Raw genomic sequence first — 13,999 nt, 5'->3', positions numbered from 1 at the left:
TGTGGTTTAGCATTGCATTGATGAGCCACTGTGAGGCTTGGGCTTGCACGCTTTCTTCTCCCCCCTCCCAATTCCCCCAGTGCAGCCATAACCACATGGTTTGAAGTTGGCTTGTTTCCACTAACCATACAGATGTTCCATCTCTGCATGAATTTGCTTCAGCTCTGGGCTTGCCTTCTTGCACTTAAGAGACACATGCTTAGAATGTTGACTCATGCAAGAACACAGGAGGTGGGCTTCTTCAAAAGGGAGTCCTAGTTACTCTCACTTGTTAAACTTGCAAACATTCTCCAGTGCAAGGCTAAACTGTGTTTCCACCTTCTACTTGGAGATGAGTGTGTCTCTGCTCTCAGAGGTATGGGGAACAATGGTACAGGCAGTAACTCTTACAAATCATAGGAAGCTGGCTTATACTGATACAGAGCAATGGTCCATTTAGCTCAGTATTGTCGACACTGACTGGCAGTGGCTCTCCAGAGTTCCAGACTGGGTTCCCTTCCAGCCCTACCTGGAGATGCCAGGGACTGAAGCTGGGACCTTCTGCATGCAAACCAGATGCTCTACCACTGAGCTATAGCCCTTCCCCAAATCAGTCTTTCTTTATAGGTTGTGCTGCAAAGATTTGTAATCCGTTTGCAGAAAGAAGGAGAGAGAGAAAACACCCCCAGACCCTGGTGCATTTTTGTTTCTTTCAAATCAGTCAGTGACATTTGGGTATTTACAGTTTATGAACTGAGGACTAGTAGGTCTCTCTACTAGTTTAGATTGCACTAATTAAAAACCTTTCCCTCCTCCCCATTTTTGCGCTCGAACAGAAAATCTGCAAGCCTGGTTCAGGGAAATCTCCAAACAAATAATGTCTCTGAATTATGACGACTCCACTGCAGCAGGCAGAAAAACTGTGCAATTAATACAAGCTTTGGAAGAGGTAAGGCAGAGGGGGCTAGGTGGGGTTCATGCCATTTGCTGGTATAATTTCTAGTTTCTAGTTGAGCAACATTGTAATGAAATCAAACAATATAAGCTGTAACCATCAAGGGCTTCTTTTGCCATGTATCTTCAAACATGCCAACAATTAATTTCTTTATATTTTTTACAGTCACAGATTTCTCCCCCCTCTTACCCATTTTATCTTCATAACAACTTTGTCAAGTAGGCTAGGCTGAAAGATAATGACTGGCCCAAGGTTCCCCGGTAAACGTCGTTACTGAGTGAGAATGTGAACCCTGGTCTTCCCAATCCTACTCTGACACTCTTAAGCACTGTGCCACAGTGGTTCTTGGAAGCCATTTGTTTCTGCCATTTATATAGACCAGACAAATCAATCTCCACTCAAGGGAATAAATGGACTGTAATTAGCAAAATTACAGCAGAACTGTTTCATTTCTCATGGTTTTCCCACAACACACTAAGACAGCTACCTCTTTAGAATTTCTGGAGACAGATTCTGGTTTTTTTATTGACTTTACTCGTTATTAAAATACATACACAATTATCACAAGCTGCTTACCTATCATTTAAATATATGAGGAACTTTAATTTTCTCTTATTGGGTCACATCCCTAAGATTTATTGCCTATAAGTGATTACGGTATGACCAACATGCTAGATCCAACTAGTTCATGCTGCTTTCTCTACAGTTCCTTTCCCAGTACAGAAAGATTTTTTCAGCTGCTTCCATAGACTAGATTTTTCCTTTCTGCATTGCATACAGTAGGTCAATTTCAGGGAGCCAAGAGTCAGCCAACTTATATTTAACCAAAGTCATTTTGTGATTCACTTTTCTTCCAAAACTGCACAACTAATGTACTTGCAATTATTAATAAATGGAACAGAAACTTTATTAACCTACCCAGACTTTTAGATCATCTTCTGAGGCCCTTCTCCCCCTCTGAGGGAGGCTTGGAGAATGGTGACAAGGGAAAGACCTTTTTCAGTTGTGGCTCCCCATCTGTGGAATGCACACCCCAGTGAGATTCACCTGGCGCCTTCATTGACATCTTTTTGGCATCAGGACAGTTTTTTCCAGGCATTTGATTGACTGATACGTTGTTTATATTTGTGTGCTGCCAAAGCTTTCTGTGGCTGTATTGGGGGTGGGTGGGTGTTGTTTTATTATTTTGTTTTTATGATGCAGTATTTTTATTTTAGTCAGTTGGACACGTTCAGGTAAGAAACAACTAATAAATCCAATAAATAACTATTCAGCTAAGCTCTACTCAGAGTAGAGGCACTGAAATTAATGAATCTAAGTTAATCATGTCTATTAACTTCAGTGGGTCTCCAGTGAGTAGGACTAGCATTGAATACCACTCTTGGTGTTTCTTTTCCCCCATGGCACTTTGATATATCCCAGACCTACCACCATTGGGTCCATTGGTATGTTTACATCTGTGACGTCTGAAATTAATCCCAATATTTGAGCCCAGAAAGCTTAAGGATAAAGATATGCCACTATACATGGATTAAATCGGCTCTCATTGCTCCGTATCACCAGAATTTGGATGGCGTTATTTCATAAAAAAATAAAAAATCAGCCTCCACTGTGTTGGATGCCATTTTGAAAAATGTCTTGGAGTAAATGAATTAACACATGGGTAGATAAATTCTTATGAATGGATGGTCCTTCACCAGCCTGTTTCCCAAGGATATTCACTGCAATCTAGTATGCAGCAGATTTATAATTTAATGCATGCTAAAGGAAATTCTTGTTTTGTACAATGTGCAATGGATCTATGGAGGACACTGTCATAGAGCATCTATGTGAATAAGAAAAAAAACAAGATTCAAAATGAAGCTGATCACATTCCCATGCTAAAGATTTCAACAGCTTCTATGTAATTCCAGACAGATTAGGATTTCTCTAAAATGTATTCAAGATTTAAGATCTCTCCTGTTTTTTGTTTTTGTGTTTAATGTTTTTAATTCTTAATGCAGGTTCAAGAATTTCACCAACTGGAGTCCAACCTGCAAGTTTGTCAGTTTCTTGCTGACTCTCGTAAGTTTCTCCATCAAATGATCCGCACCATCAACATTAAGGAAGAGGTTTTGATCACCATGCAGATAGTTGGCGATCTCTCATATGCCTGGCAGCTGATTGACAGGTATTATTCCAAAAGTGTTACATGTGCTACTGCCTCTTTCATGGAGCACATATATCACAGAAAAGATTGATCTTCATAATGTTCAATCTGTTTCTGTCTGCCCACCCCAGAAGCTTATTTCAGGTGCTGCTTTGGGAGCAACCACATGTTGTTTCCAGCTAAGTTCTGCTCAGTGTAGACCCGTTGAAAGCAGTGGTCATGACTAACTTTGGTCCTTTGGGTGGTATTCAGTGATACTCCTGCTGACAGTAGGCCCATTGCAGTTATTAGACACGACTAACTTAGGTTCCTTTATTTCAATAGGTCTGCTCTGAGTGGGACTTAGTGGAAGACAACCCACTGATTTCAGTGCGTCTACCCTCTGCACTGTCCCATTGAGTGGCTGTCCCATTGAGGTTGGTGGGGCAGTACCCCTTTTGGCCCAGTCTGCCCTCAGACAGCCCCCACCTACTTGCCTTTTTACCTTGCGACTAGTCCAGAGGGTGGCACTTCCTATCAGCTTCCTCCTCCTTAGTCTCAGTGTTGCCCTTGCAGACCTCAGCAGGGAGGAGGACGGGGACAAAACTAGAACGACTTGGCTCTTCCTGCCATTGGCTCCGGCTCCACCTCCCGTTTGGGCTCCCCACCTTCCGCCCTACCAGTCCCAATGGGCACTAGCCCCCACTGCCTGGTTGCACATTGTATCTAACTCGGATTCACTGCACTCTGAGTCAAAGTCTGGGTCAGGCTGAAAATAAGTTGGAGCAGATCCTACCAAAGAAAGCAATTTTGGAATAACATGAATGAGACACACATAGCAAAGGGAAATGTAACACAGAGGGAGACCGGAATTGGGGAAGGCAACTGGGAGACTCAGAATGCCTACACAAGGGAGATGGAGAGGGCTATTGCACTTTCATGTCCTGCTTGTGGACTTCTCATAGGCATCTGGCTAGCTTCTGCGGGAACAGAATGCTGGACTAGCTGGGCCTTTGGCCTGATCCAAAAAGGTGGCTCTTATGTTCTTATGAAGACCAAACAAGGATCCTGGAGAGCAGCAGCAACAAGAAGTGGTGTTCTGTTAATCAGGCAAGAACAAAAGGCCAACCTCCTGGTATTTATACCTAGCTTGGCCAGTCTTTGCTGGCTTTTCAGGTAGCTGATTGTAGATACCCTTGTTCCTTACTGGAGAGAACTCTGAAACCTGTCTGTCCTCATCCCTACTGCAATTGCCAGGCTATGTACCATTAGAAATGTGGAAACATATAAAGGTAGCTTCCTACAAGGTCAGACTATTTGTCTGGCTAATTTAGAATTTTCTTCTCTTGACTGGAAGTGGCTCTCTAGGATATCAGAAGAGAGAGGCCTTTCCTGTCTCCTGCTGCCTAATTCATTAATGGGAGATATCAGCAGGGATTGACCTTAAAACCTTCTGCATGCTACGTGCATGTTCTATTATAGAGCGGTGACTGCTGCCTAAGACCCTGTGGTCCCCAGTTCTAGATCTCCATGCCCTGACAGTCTGTAAAGCAAAAATATAGCCCTAATTGTTGGGAAAAGGGGTCTTCTTGCGCTGGAGGAATATGTAGGGGAAGCTCCCTCTGCAATGTGAACATAGGAAGCTGCCTTTTCCTTCATCGGACCGTTGGTCCATCTAGCTTAGTATTGTCTGCACTGACTGGCAGTAGCTGTCCAGGATTTCAGAGAGGGAGTCTTTCCCAGCCCCATCTGGAGATGCTGGTGCTTGAACCATGGGCCCTTCTGCATGCAAAGCAGATGTTCTGCCGCTGAAGCTATGGCCCTGAGCTACAGTGTGAAGGTGGTACAGCCAGGTTTACCACTTCTGTGAGGACAGGGTCATAGAGAAATGATTTCAGACGCTAGTTATGATCTTAATTTTCCCCCTCCTTTTTTTCCAGTTTCACATCTATCATGCAGGAAAGTATAAGGGCAACCCCATCTATGGTAACCAAACTCAGAGCCACATTTTTAAAGGTAAGTAGGAAAAGGGGCTTTAAAAAAAAAAGCTGACATGAACTGGTTGCTGTTGTTAACCTGGTGGGTATGTTCTACGCAGAGCTTGGAAAAGTTACTTTTTTGAACTACAACTCCCATCAGCCCCAGCCAGCGCCATGCTGGCTGGGGCTGATGGGAGTTGTAGTTCAAAAAAGTAACTTTTCCAAGCTCTGGTTCTACGTGGTACTAATGTGCCAGCTTAGAGCCAAGCATTTGCACATTTGCATCCCAAAATGGAGCTTCTTCCTTTTTCGATACTGCAAACTCCAAAAATTGGGAGGCGGGGGGTTTCAGGCTCTAAGTTCTTGAGGTCTTGCTCCCTCCATTTCCACTCCCCACTCTTCCAGGAGTGCAGCCCTTTCCAAAGTAGATTCATTTGAGCCTGCTGTATGTAGTGGAGGTCTCCTTTCCACCGCATGCCCTTCAGAGCAAGAGAGGGATTCCTGGGAAGGTTTAGCAGCACATTTCCCATGCTTCCCAGGACCCCTGGGTACAACAGCAAATCCACACAGCAGTATCCAAGGGCTGAGCTCTGTCATAGTGTGTACAGCAGGAGTAGCCAACATAGTGCCCTCCAGATGTGATTGGACTCCCAACTCCCATCAACCCCAGCCAGCATGACCAGTGGTGAGGGATCTGGGTAGTTGTAGTCTAACAACATCTGAGTGCACCATATTGGCTGCTTCTGGTGTACCGGAACCATATGGCAGAGCTTACTTTCCCAATCTGTTCTGAACCTTTCCCATTCTGGAGTGGTGGCTCCAGGTTTTTGGAGGTAGAGAAGGCAGGTGAATGCATAGTGTCATCCAGGAAAAGAAGAGGGGGCTCTAGGGAGTGGCGTTGGGCCCCTGTTGGAATATGGGCCTTGGCAGGTTCCTGGTGATGTCTACTCCTGATGCCAGCCCTGCTGGACCAAACACAGGGTTCAGATTAGTTTCAGGAAGTCCAGCAAACCAATCCATTTTACTCTGAGCGAAGTCCTGCCCGTGGCTGGCTATCTCACCTGCAACAGTAGCCTAAGTTCTTCCATTCTGCTTCTAGCTGGCTTCAGCTCTTGATATGCCACTGCTTCGTATCAACCAAGCAAACAGCCCTGACCTTCTCAGTGTATCGCAGTATTATTCTGGTGAACTGGTTTTCTATGTGAGAAAGGTAGCAACTTCCTTCTAATCTCATTTTAATAGAAATTGGGGGGGGGGTTACACTTAGAGACCTGATATTAAGCCTGTGTCATCCCTTTTTGGGTTTTGTTTCCTTTGGATAAAAGGTTTTGCAGATCATTCCTGAAAGCATGTTTACATCCCTCCTTAAGATTATAAAGCTGCAGACTCATGATATCATTGAAGTGCCTACCCGCCTGGACAAAGACAAGCTGCGGGATTACGCCCACCTTGGACCGCGATATGAGGTGTGTCACAATTTTAAGAGCTTAAAATGTGGAGGGGGGTTACTGGCAGAAACAGGTACAAGTGAGCATTTATAAGATTTCAAGTGAGACCTACAACAAAATGTTGCAGTGTGGAGTTCTCTTCAGGGTTGCACACAGTCCATTCTATTTCATTCCTCTATAGTCCATTAGCATTCCATTTCTACTGAGCGTGTTTGTTCCTTATTCGGCTATTTTAGGAGGTCCTCTTCTCCCCACACCTGGTTAGGGTTTTTCCTCTAGTTTTTTTGTACTTCTACAAATCTTGGGGTTCCCCTAAGCCTGTTGATGCAACCTACTTGTGCATGGGTGGTGCCATTTTGGCTACATACAGAGCAGCATTCACACCCTGAACGTTGGAGCTAGAGGGAAGGATAAGAGCAGCCCTGCTAGATCAGAGCAACAGCCCAACATATTGCTTCCCACCGTGGCCAACCAGATGTCTCTAGGAAGCCCACAAGCAGAACATGAAGGCAATACCCTCCCTCTCGCATTGTTGTTCCCCAGCAAAACGTACTCAGACATACTGCCAGAGCTGCCCCTAGGCACCAGGAAGCGGGGCAGTTGCCCTGGGCCCCGCAGTTTGGGGGGGGGCAACGCTTGGTGATCTGCATATAAAAGCAGCGGCCACGTCCTCCTCACGGCCGCAGTAGCGAGCTGAGGGGAGCGTAGAAACGAGCCAGGAGGAAGAGGTGCAGCGGAGGTCTCGCAGTAGCGAGCCAGGAAGGAGAAAACTTTGCAGCGAGAAACACTAAGTGAGTCTACAACAAAGGCTGCAAAAAAAGGAACCGCAGCCGAAAAATACAAAGCCGCCACCGCCAACGAATGCTGCAAACAAGGGAGCCGCAGCCGCAAGCTCCTAGCAGCCGAAATACAAAGCCTTCGCCACTGCCTGGAGGAAAGGATATCTATAGAGAGAATGAATGTAGGGGGGCCCCAACTATGCTTTTGCCCCGGGCCCCGCACATGCTAAGGGAGGGCCTGCCTACTGCTTCTGAATACAGTAATACCTCAGTTAACAAAGTAGATGCATTCCTGGACATTACTTCTTTAACAGAAACTTTGGTACCAGAGGTAGGAATAACATGGAAAGAATGGGGATAGGTTCCTATACATGTTCACAGATGGTGGGGGGCAGTTTCAACAGGAGCTTTAAAGGGTGCCAACCCAGCATCCTCCCCTTCCTCTGAATCATATTGGATCCTTCCTTCCCCAGCCCTGGGAGAAAGCAAGAGATCTCTTTAATGCAAAGCAAACACACAGGTTTGTCAGTTTCAACTTAGCAAAGCAAAGGCACAGGCTTGGAAGTTTATCCATGGCAAAGCAAAGACACATGCTGGTCAGTTTCACCTTAAAGCAAAGGGACAGGCTTGAAAGTTTATCTATAGCAAAGCAAAGCTGATGAGTTTCCTCTTTAAAAAAGCCTTCATGAAAAGGAGTTTAGTTCCTGGAGCATCGGTTAGTACTGTATATGTTTCATGTAAGATTCATGGTTAATAGCTGTTGATACTTACCCTCCATGAATTTGTCTACTTCCCTTTTGAAGCAACCTGTTTATATTTTATCTTCTTAAGTTGCTTCAAAACATTCTTTTGTATAAAGCAACTAACAAATGCAATTAATAATAATAATCAGTCTCCTTTTGCTGTCACAGTTATCAGTTAATAATTGTAAGTTTTAATGAAGTTTTGATGTTTTATGAACTACCCCGTGATCTCTATGAAGGGCAGTCTATAAATGGAAGAAGTAAATAAAAATAAAATACAGCACAGATCATTTTTTGAATGAGTGGTTGCAGGCCAGCTCCAGACACTCTTGGGGGAGACTGATTATCTGGTCCATTTCAGTCAGGTTTCAGACCTGGTTTTGGCACAGAAACAGCCTTGGTCGCCCTGTATGATGACCAAGGGGGAGTGTGACTCTGTTGATTCTCCTTGATCTCTCAATGGCTTTCGATACCAGCCACCATGGTATCCTTCTGGGACGACTGGCTGAGTTGGGAGTGGGAGGGACTGCATGGCGGTGGTTCCACTCCTACTTGGTGGGTTGGCTTCAGAAGGTGGTGCTTGGGGAATATTGCTCGGCACTGTGGATTCTCCAGTATGGGGTTCCACAGGGGTCAATTCTGTCCCCATGCTGTTCAACATCTACATGAAACCATTGGGTGCAGTCATCCAGAGTTTTGCAGTGCGTTGCCATCAGTACGCTGATGACATGCAGCTCCGTTTCTCCTTCTCATCCTTTTCAGGTGAGGCTGTCAATGTGCTGAACCAGTGCCTGGCTGCGACAATGGACTGAATGAGGGCTAATAAACTGAGGCTCAATCCAGACAAGATTGAGATGCTGTTAGTGGGTGGTTCATCTGACCGGATCATAGAATCATAGAATAGTAGAGGTTGAAGGGGCCTATAAGGCCATCAAGTCCAACCCCCTGCTCAATGCAGGAATCCAAATTAAAGCATTCTTGACAGATGGCTGTCCAGCTGCCTCTTGAATGTCTCCAGTGTCGGAGAGCCTACTACCTCTCTAGATAATTGGTTCCATTGTTGTATGGCTCTAACTGTTAGGAAGTTTTTTCTGATGTCCAGTCGAAATCTGGCTTTCTGCAACTTGAGCCCATTATTCCATGTCCTGCACTCTGGGACGATTGAGAAGAGAACCCAGCCCTCCTGTGTGAGACAACCTTTCATGTACTTGAAGAGTGCTATCATATCTCCCCTCAGTCTTCTCTTCTCCATGCTAAACATGCCCAGTTCTTTCAGTCTCTCCTTATAGGACTTTGTTTCCAGTCCCCTGATCATCCTTGTTGCCCTCCTCTGAACCTGTTCCAGTTTGTCTGCATCCTTCTTGAAGTGTAAAGACCAGAACTGGATGCAGTATTCAAGATTAGGCCTAACCATTGCTGAATAGAGGCGAACTAATACTTCACACGATTTGGAAACTATACTTCTGTTAATGCAGCCTAATACAGCATTTGCCTTTTTTGCAGCCCCATTGCACTGTTGGCTCATATTCAGCTTGTGATCAATGACAATTCCAAGATCCATGTTGTATTTCTGAGCCAAGTATCCCCCATCTTATAACTGTGCATTTGGTGTCTTTTTCCTAAGTGTAGAACTTTGCATTTATCCCTGTTGAATTTCATCCTGTTGTTTTCAGCCCAATGCTCCAGCCTATCAAGGTCCCTTTGAATTTTGTTTCTGTCTTCTACTGTATTATGGTGGGTGGTGGATGTCCAGCCTGGGGGTTCTCCTAGAACCATCTCTGTCACTTGAGGTTCAGGTAGCCTCGGTGGCACGGAGTGCCTTTTACCAACTCTGGTTGGTGGCCCAGCTACACCCCTATCTGGACAGGGATAACCTGGCTTCAGTTGTCCATGGTCTGGTAACCTCCAAGTTAGATTACTGCAATGTGCTCTACATGGGACTGCCTTTGAAGACAGTTCGGAAACTGCAGCTTATGCAAAATGCAGTGGCCAGATTGGTAACAGAGACCAGACGGTTCAAACATATAAAACCGATTCTGGCCCGCCAGCATTGGCTGCCTGTATGTTTCTGAGCCTGATTCAAGGTGCTGGTTTTAACCTATAAAGCCTTGCACAGCTTGGGACCACAATACCTGATTGAACACCTCTTCTGACACGAACCCACCCATACACTATGCTCACCATCAAAGGTCCTCCTCTAGGTGCCTACTCCGAGGGAAGATGGGAGGATGGCAACAAGGGAGAGGAGGGCCTTCCCCCAAATTATGGAATGCGCCTGGCGCCAACACTGTTACCTTTTGGTACCAGGTCAAGACTTTCCTCTTCTCCCAGGCATTTTTAACAGCATTTGAATAGCATGTTTTTAACTTGCCTATCAGTTTTTATGGGTTTTAATTTGGTATGGTTTTAAATTTGTATACTTGTTTTTAATGTTTTTAATTGTTGTAAACCGCCCAGAGAGCTTCGGCTATGAGGCGGTATATAAATGCAATAAATAATAAACACACATGTAGGAGGAGAGGAGGCTTCTTCAGCAGTGATGTTTTTTGCCTGCCTGCCATAATTGTTACTTTTTAAAAACTGCGAGCTTCTTCTGTCCTCAAAGGTTGCTAAGCTTACGCATGCCATCTCAATCTTCACGGAAGGCATCCTAATGATGAAAACAACATTGGTCGGGATCATCAAGGTAATGCTTCCCGTTACAGCAGACTGAAGAAAACTAGGAATTAATGGATCCCCTAAGCCAGGGTTGGGGAACCTTTTTGAGCCCAAGGCCCACCTTCCAGTGATTTGTTGTCTCCGTACTTTTCTTAGTAGGATAGGATTCACCATTTTTTATAGTTCTTGTTGTGGATGAGCACTTTAGGGAATTTTGTTTCTATTTTTTTTCCTATGTTTGGCTTTAAATGATGGTCAAGTTGTTCTGTGTATTATGGTTTTGTAAGTCACTTTGATTGCTCCTTTTCAAAAGCAGCAGATAAGCACTGATGAAGATCATCAAGCACCATGTCCATGTAGCAACTGGTCTGGAGTGTCTGTACCTTGTGCTGGGTCAAAGGGACAGACTGGGAATATTGTTGGTGTACCGCCCACCTTGCTGCCCAATGACTTCCCTAACTGAGCTGACGGAAGTGGTCTCCGAGGTACTGCTGAGATCCCCCAGACTATTGGTACTGGGGGATGTCAACATCCATGCCGAGGCTACTTTATCCGGGGCGGCTCAGGACTTCATGGTCTCCATGACAACCATGGGGCTGTCCCAATATGTTAGTGGCCCAACACATGTGTCGGGACATACTCTAGATCTTATTTTTGCTACTGGACATAGGGATGGTGATCTGGATGTGGGGAGTTTTACATCTCTCCCTTTGTCATGGACAGATCACCACTTGTTGAAGTTTACAGTGGCTTTTCCCCTCCGCAAGGGTGGGGGACCTATTAAATTGGTCCGCCCCTGGAGCCTAATGAATCCTGAAGGTTTTCAAAGGGCTCTGGGGAAGTTTCTGGCTGATAAGACTGGCGCTCCTGTCGAAGCCCTGGTTGAGCTGTGGAATACGGAGATGACCCGGGCTGTTGACACGATTGCTCCTGCGCGCCCTCTCCTGTGTAGAGCTCATACAGCTCCATGGTATACTCCGGAGCTGAGAGCGATGAAACAGGATAGGAGGCAGCTTGAGCGGAGGTGGAGGCGAACTCCTGACGGATGTAATTATGCACTGGTGAGTGCCTCTACTAATTTGTATTTAGGAGCGGTGAGGATGGCGAAAAAACAATACTTTGCTGCCACAATTATGTCATCTCTTTGCCGCCCAGCAGAGCTTTTTAGAGTTGTCCGAGGGCTACATTCTGGCCCTGAGGACATGATAGTGCAATCGGTAGCCCGCTGTAATGAATTTGCTGGGCACTTTCAGAATAAGATCTTATGCATCCGCCGGGACTTGGACTCCCAGTTTACAGCAGTTGATCCTAATGAGGTGTCCAGAGCACAGACTTGTCATGTTTTATTGGATGAGTTTCAGTTGGCTCAGCTCGAGGACGTGGACAAGGTACTTGGTCAGGTGCATGCAACTACTTCTGTACTAGATCCTTGCCCCTCCTGGCTAATAAAAACTAGCAGGGATGGAACAGCTGGCTGGGCCAGGGAAGTGATAAACGCCTCTTTACGAGAGGGAGTGGTCCCTAGCTGTCTAAAAGAGGCAGTAGTGAGACCACTTCTGAAAAAAACCTTCCTTAGACCCAGAAGACCTTAATAGCTACAGACCAGTAGCGAATGTTCCATTCCTGGGCAAGATCTTGGAACGAGTGGTTGCTGCCCAGCTCCAGGCACTATTGGATGAAACCGATTATCTAGATCCATTTCAATCGGGTTTTAGGCCCGGTTTTAGCACCGAGACAGCCTTGGTCGCCCTGTACGATGACTTATGTCGGGAGAGGGACGGAGGGAGTGTAACTCTGTTGATTGTCCTTGATCTCTCAGTGGCTTTTGATACCATCGACCATGGTATCCTTCTGGAGAGGCTCGTGGAGTTGGGAGTTGGGGGCACTGCTTGGCAGTGTTTCTGCTCCTACCTTGCGGGTTGTCTCCAGAAGGTAGTGCTTGGGGAACATTGCTCGACACCGTGGGCTCTCCAATGTGGAGTCCCGCAGGGGTCAGTTCTGTCCCCCATGCTTTTTAACATCTATATGAAGCCGCTGAGTGCGGTCATCAGGAGTTTTGGAGTGCGTTGCCACCAGTACGCTGATGATACGCAGCTCTATTTCTCCTTTTCATCTTCTTCAGGTGAGGCTGTCAATGTGCTGAACCGTTGCCTGGCTGCGATAATGGACTGGATGAGAGCTAATAAACTGAGGCTGAATCCAGACAAGACTGAGATGCTGTTGGTGGGTGATTTCTCTGATCAGATGGTGGATATGCACCCTGTTCTGGATGGGGTTACACTCCCCTGAAGGAGCGGGTTCATAGTCTGGGAGTACTCTTAGATCCTTCCCTGTCACTCGAGGCTCAAGTAGCCTCGGAGGCACGGAATGCGTTCTACCAACTTCGGTTGGTAGCCCAGCTACGTCCCTATCTGGACACGGAGGACCTCACCTCAGTTGTCCATGCTCTGGTAACCTCTCAATTGGATTACTGCAATGCGCTCTACGTAGGGCTGCCTTTGAAGACGGTTCGGAAACTACAGCTTGTGCAAAACGTGGCGGCCAGGCTGATAACGAGGACCAGGCTGTCCGAACATATAACACCTGTTCTGGCCCGCTTGCACTGGCTACCTATATGTTTCCGGGCCAGATTCAAAGTGCTGGTTTTAACCTATAAAGCTTTATACGGTGCGGGACCACAATACCTCCTGGAACGCCTCTCCCAGTGTGAACTTGCCCGTACACTACGTTCAACATCAAAGGCCCTCCTCCGAGTTCCGACTCATAGAGAGGCTCAGAGGATGGTTACAAGAACCAGGGCCTTCTCAGTGGTGGCCCCTGAATTGTGGAATAGTCTTCACGTTGAGATGCGCTTGGCGCCGACATTGCTATCTTTTCGGCGCCAAGTTAAAACCTTTCTCTTTGCTCAGGCATTTTAGTTTAATATGTTCAATTTGGTTTTAGATTTGTGGATTTTTATATATATGTTTTTGTACTGATTTATGTGATTTTATTGTATATACTTTCTGTTGTACACCGCCCAGAGAGCTGTGCTAGTGGGGCGGTATAAAAATTTAACAAATAAATAAATAATAACAGCAAATTGTGGTTTCTGGAAACAGAATTGTGCAATGCCTCCTAGAGCCAGCCTTCCATTAGCGCCTTGTGTTTAAACAGATTCAAGACAGAGACAGAACTAGGGCTGAGCTGAAAGGGGGAGAAAAGCTGCTCTTAGTTTTTCAGCAGTTCTTTCCAGGGATTGTTCACACATTCACAGAGCAATGATTATCCAGGAAGCACTACCCTCTCTCCCACTGATATATCTGATCAGCTATATATCATTTGATACAA

The 13,999-nt window shown here is 45.8% G+C and overlaps 1 protein-coding gene across 5 annotated transcripts in view; it reads left to right on the top strand.

The window, feature by feature from the left end:
• Positions 1 to 13,999, top strand: part of LOC133375077 (WASH complex subunit 5) — a 51,852-nt gene that overhangs the window by 16,601 nt on the left and 21,252 nt on the right. For 3 of the 5 annotated variants that reach the window (XM_061606595.1, XM_061606565.1, XM_061606576.1), the window contains 6 exons: positions 816 to 928; positions 2,938 to 3,104; positions 5,003 to 5,078; positions 6,141 to 6,251; positions 6,367 to 6,507; positions 10,617 to 10,697. In XM_061606595.1, coding sequence (XP_061462579.1) covers positions 816 to 928; positions 2,938 to 3,104; positions 5,003 to 5,078; positions 6,141 to 6,251; positions 6,367 to 6,507; positions 10,617 to 10,697 — 689 coding nt within the window. The remainder of the gene's footprint in view (positions 1 to 815; positions 929 to 2,937; positions 3,105 to 5,002; positions 5,079 to 6,140; positions 6,252 to 6,366; positions 6,508 to 10,616; positions 10,698 to 13,999) is intronic. The other 2 variants (XM_061606586.1, XM_061606579.1) reach the window with 2 other exon arrangements.

The sequence above is a fragment of the Rhineura floridana genome, chromosome 1, assembly GCF_030035675.1.
Source record: "Rhineura floridana isolate rRhiFlo1 chromosome 1, rRhiFlo1.hap2, whole genome shotgun sequence".
In the NCBI taxonomy this organism is placed as follows: Eukaryota; Metazoa; Chordata; class Lepidosauria; order Squamata; family Rhineuridae; genus Rhineura; species Rhineura floridana.
The sequence above is the reverse complement of the archived record's forward strand: the minus strand, read 5'-3'. Positions and strand labels throughout refer to the sequence as shown.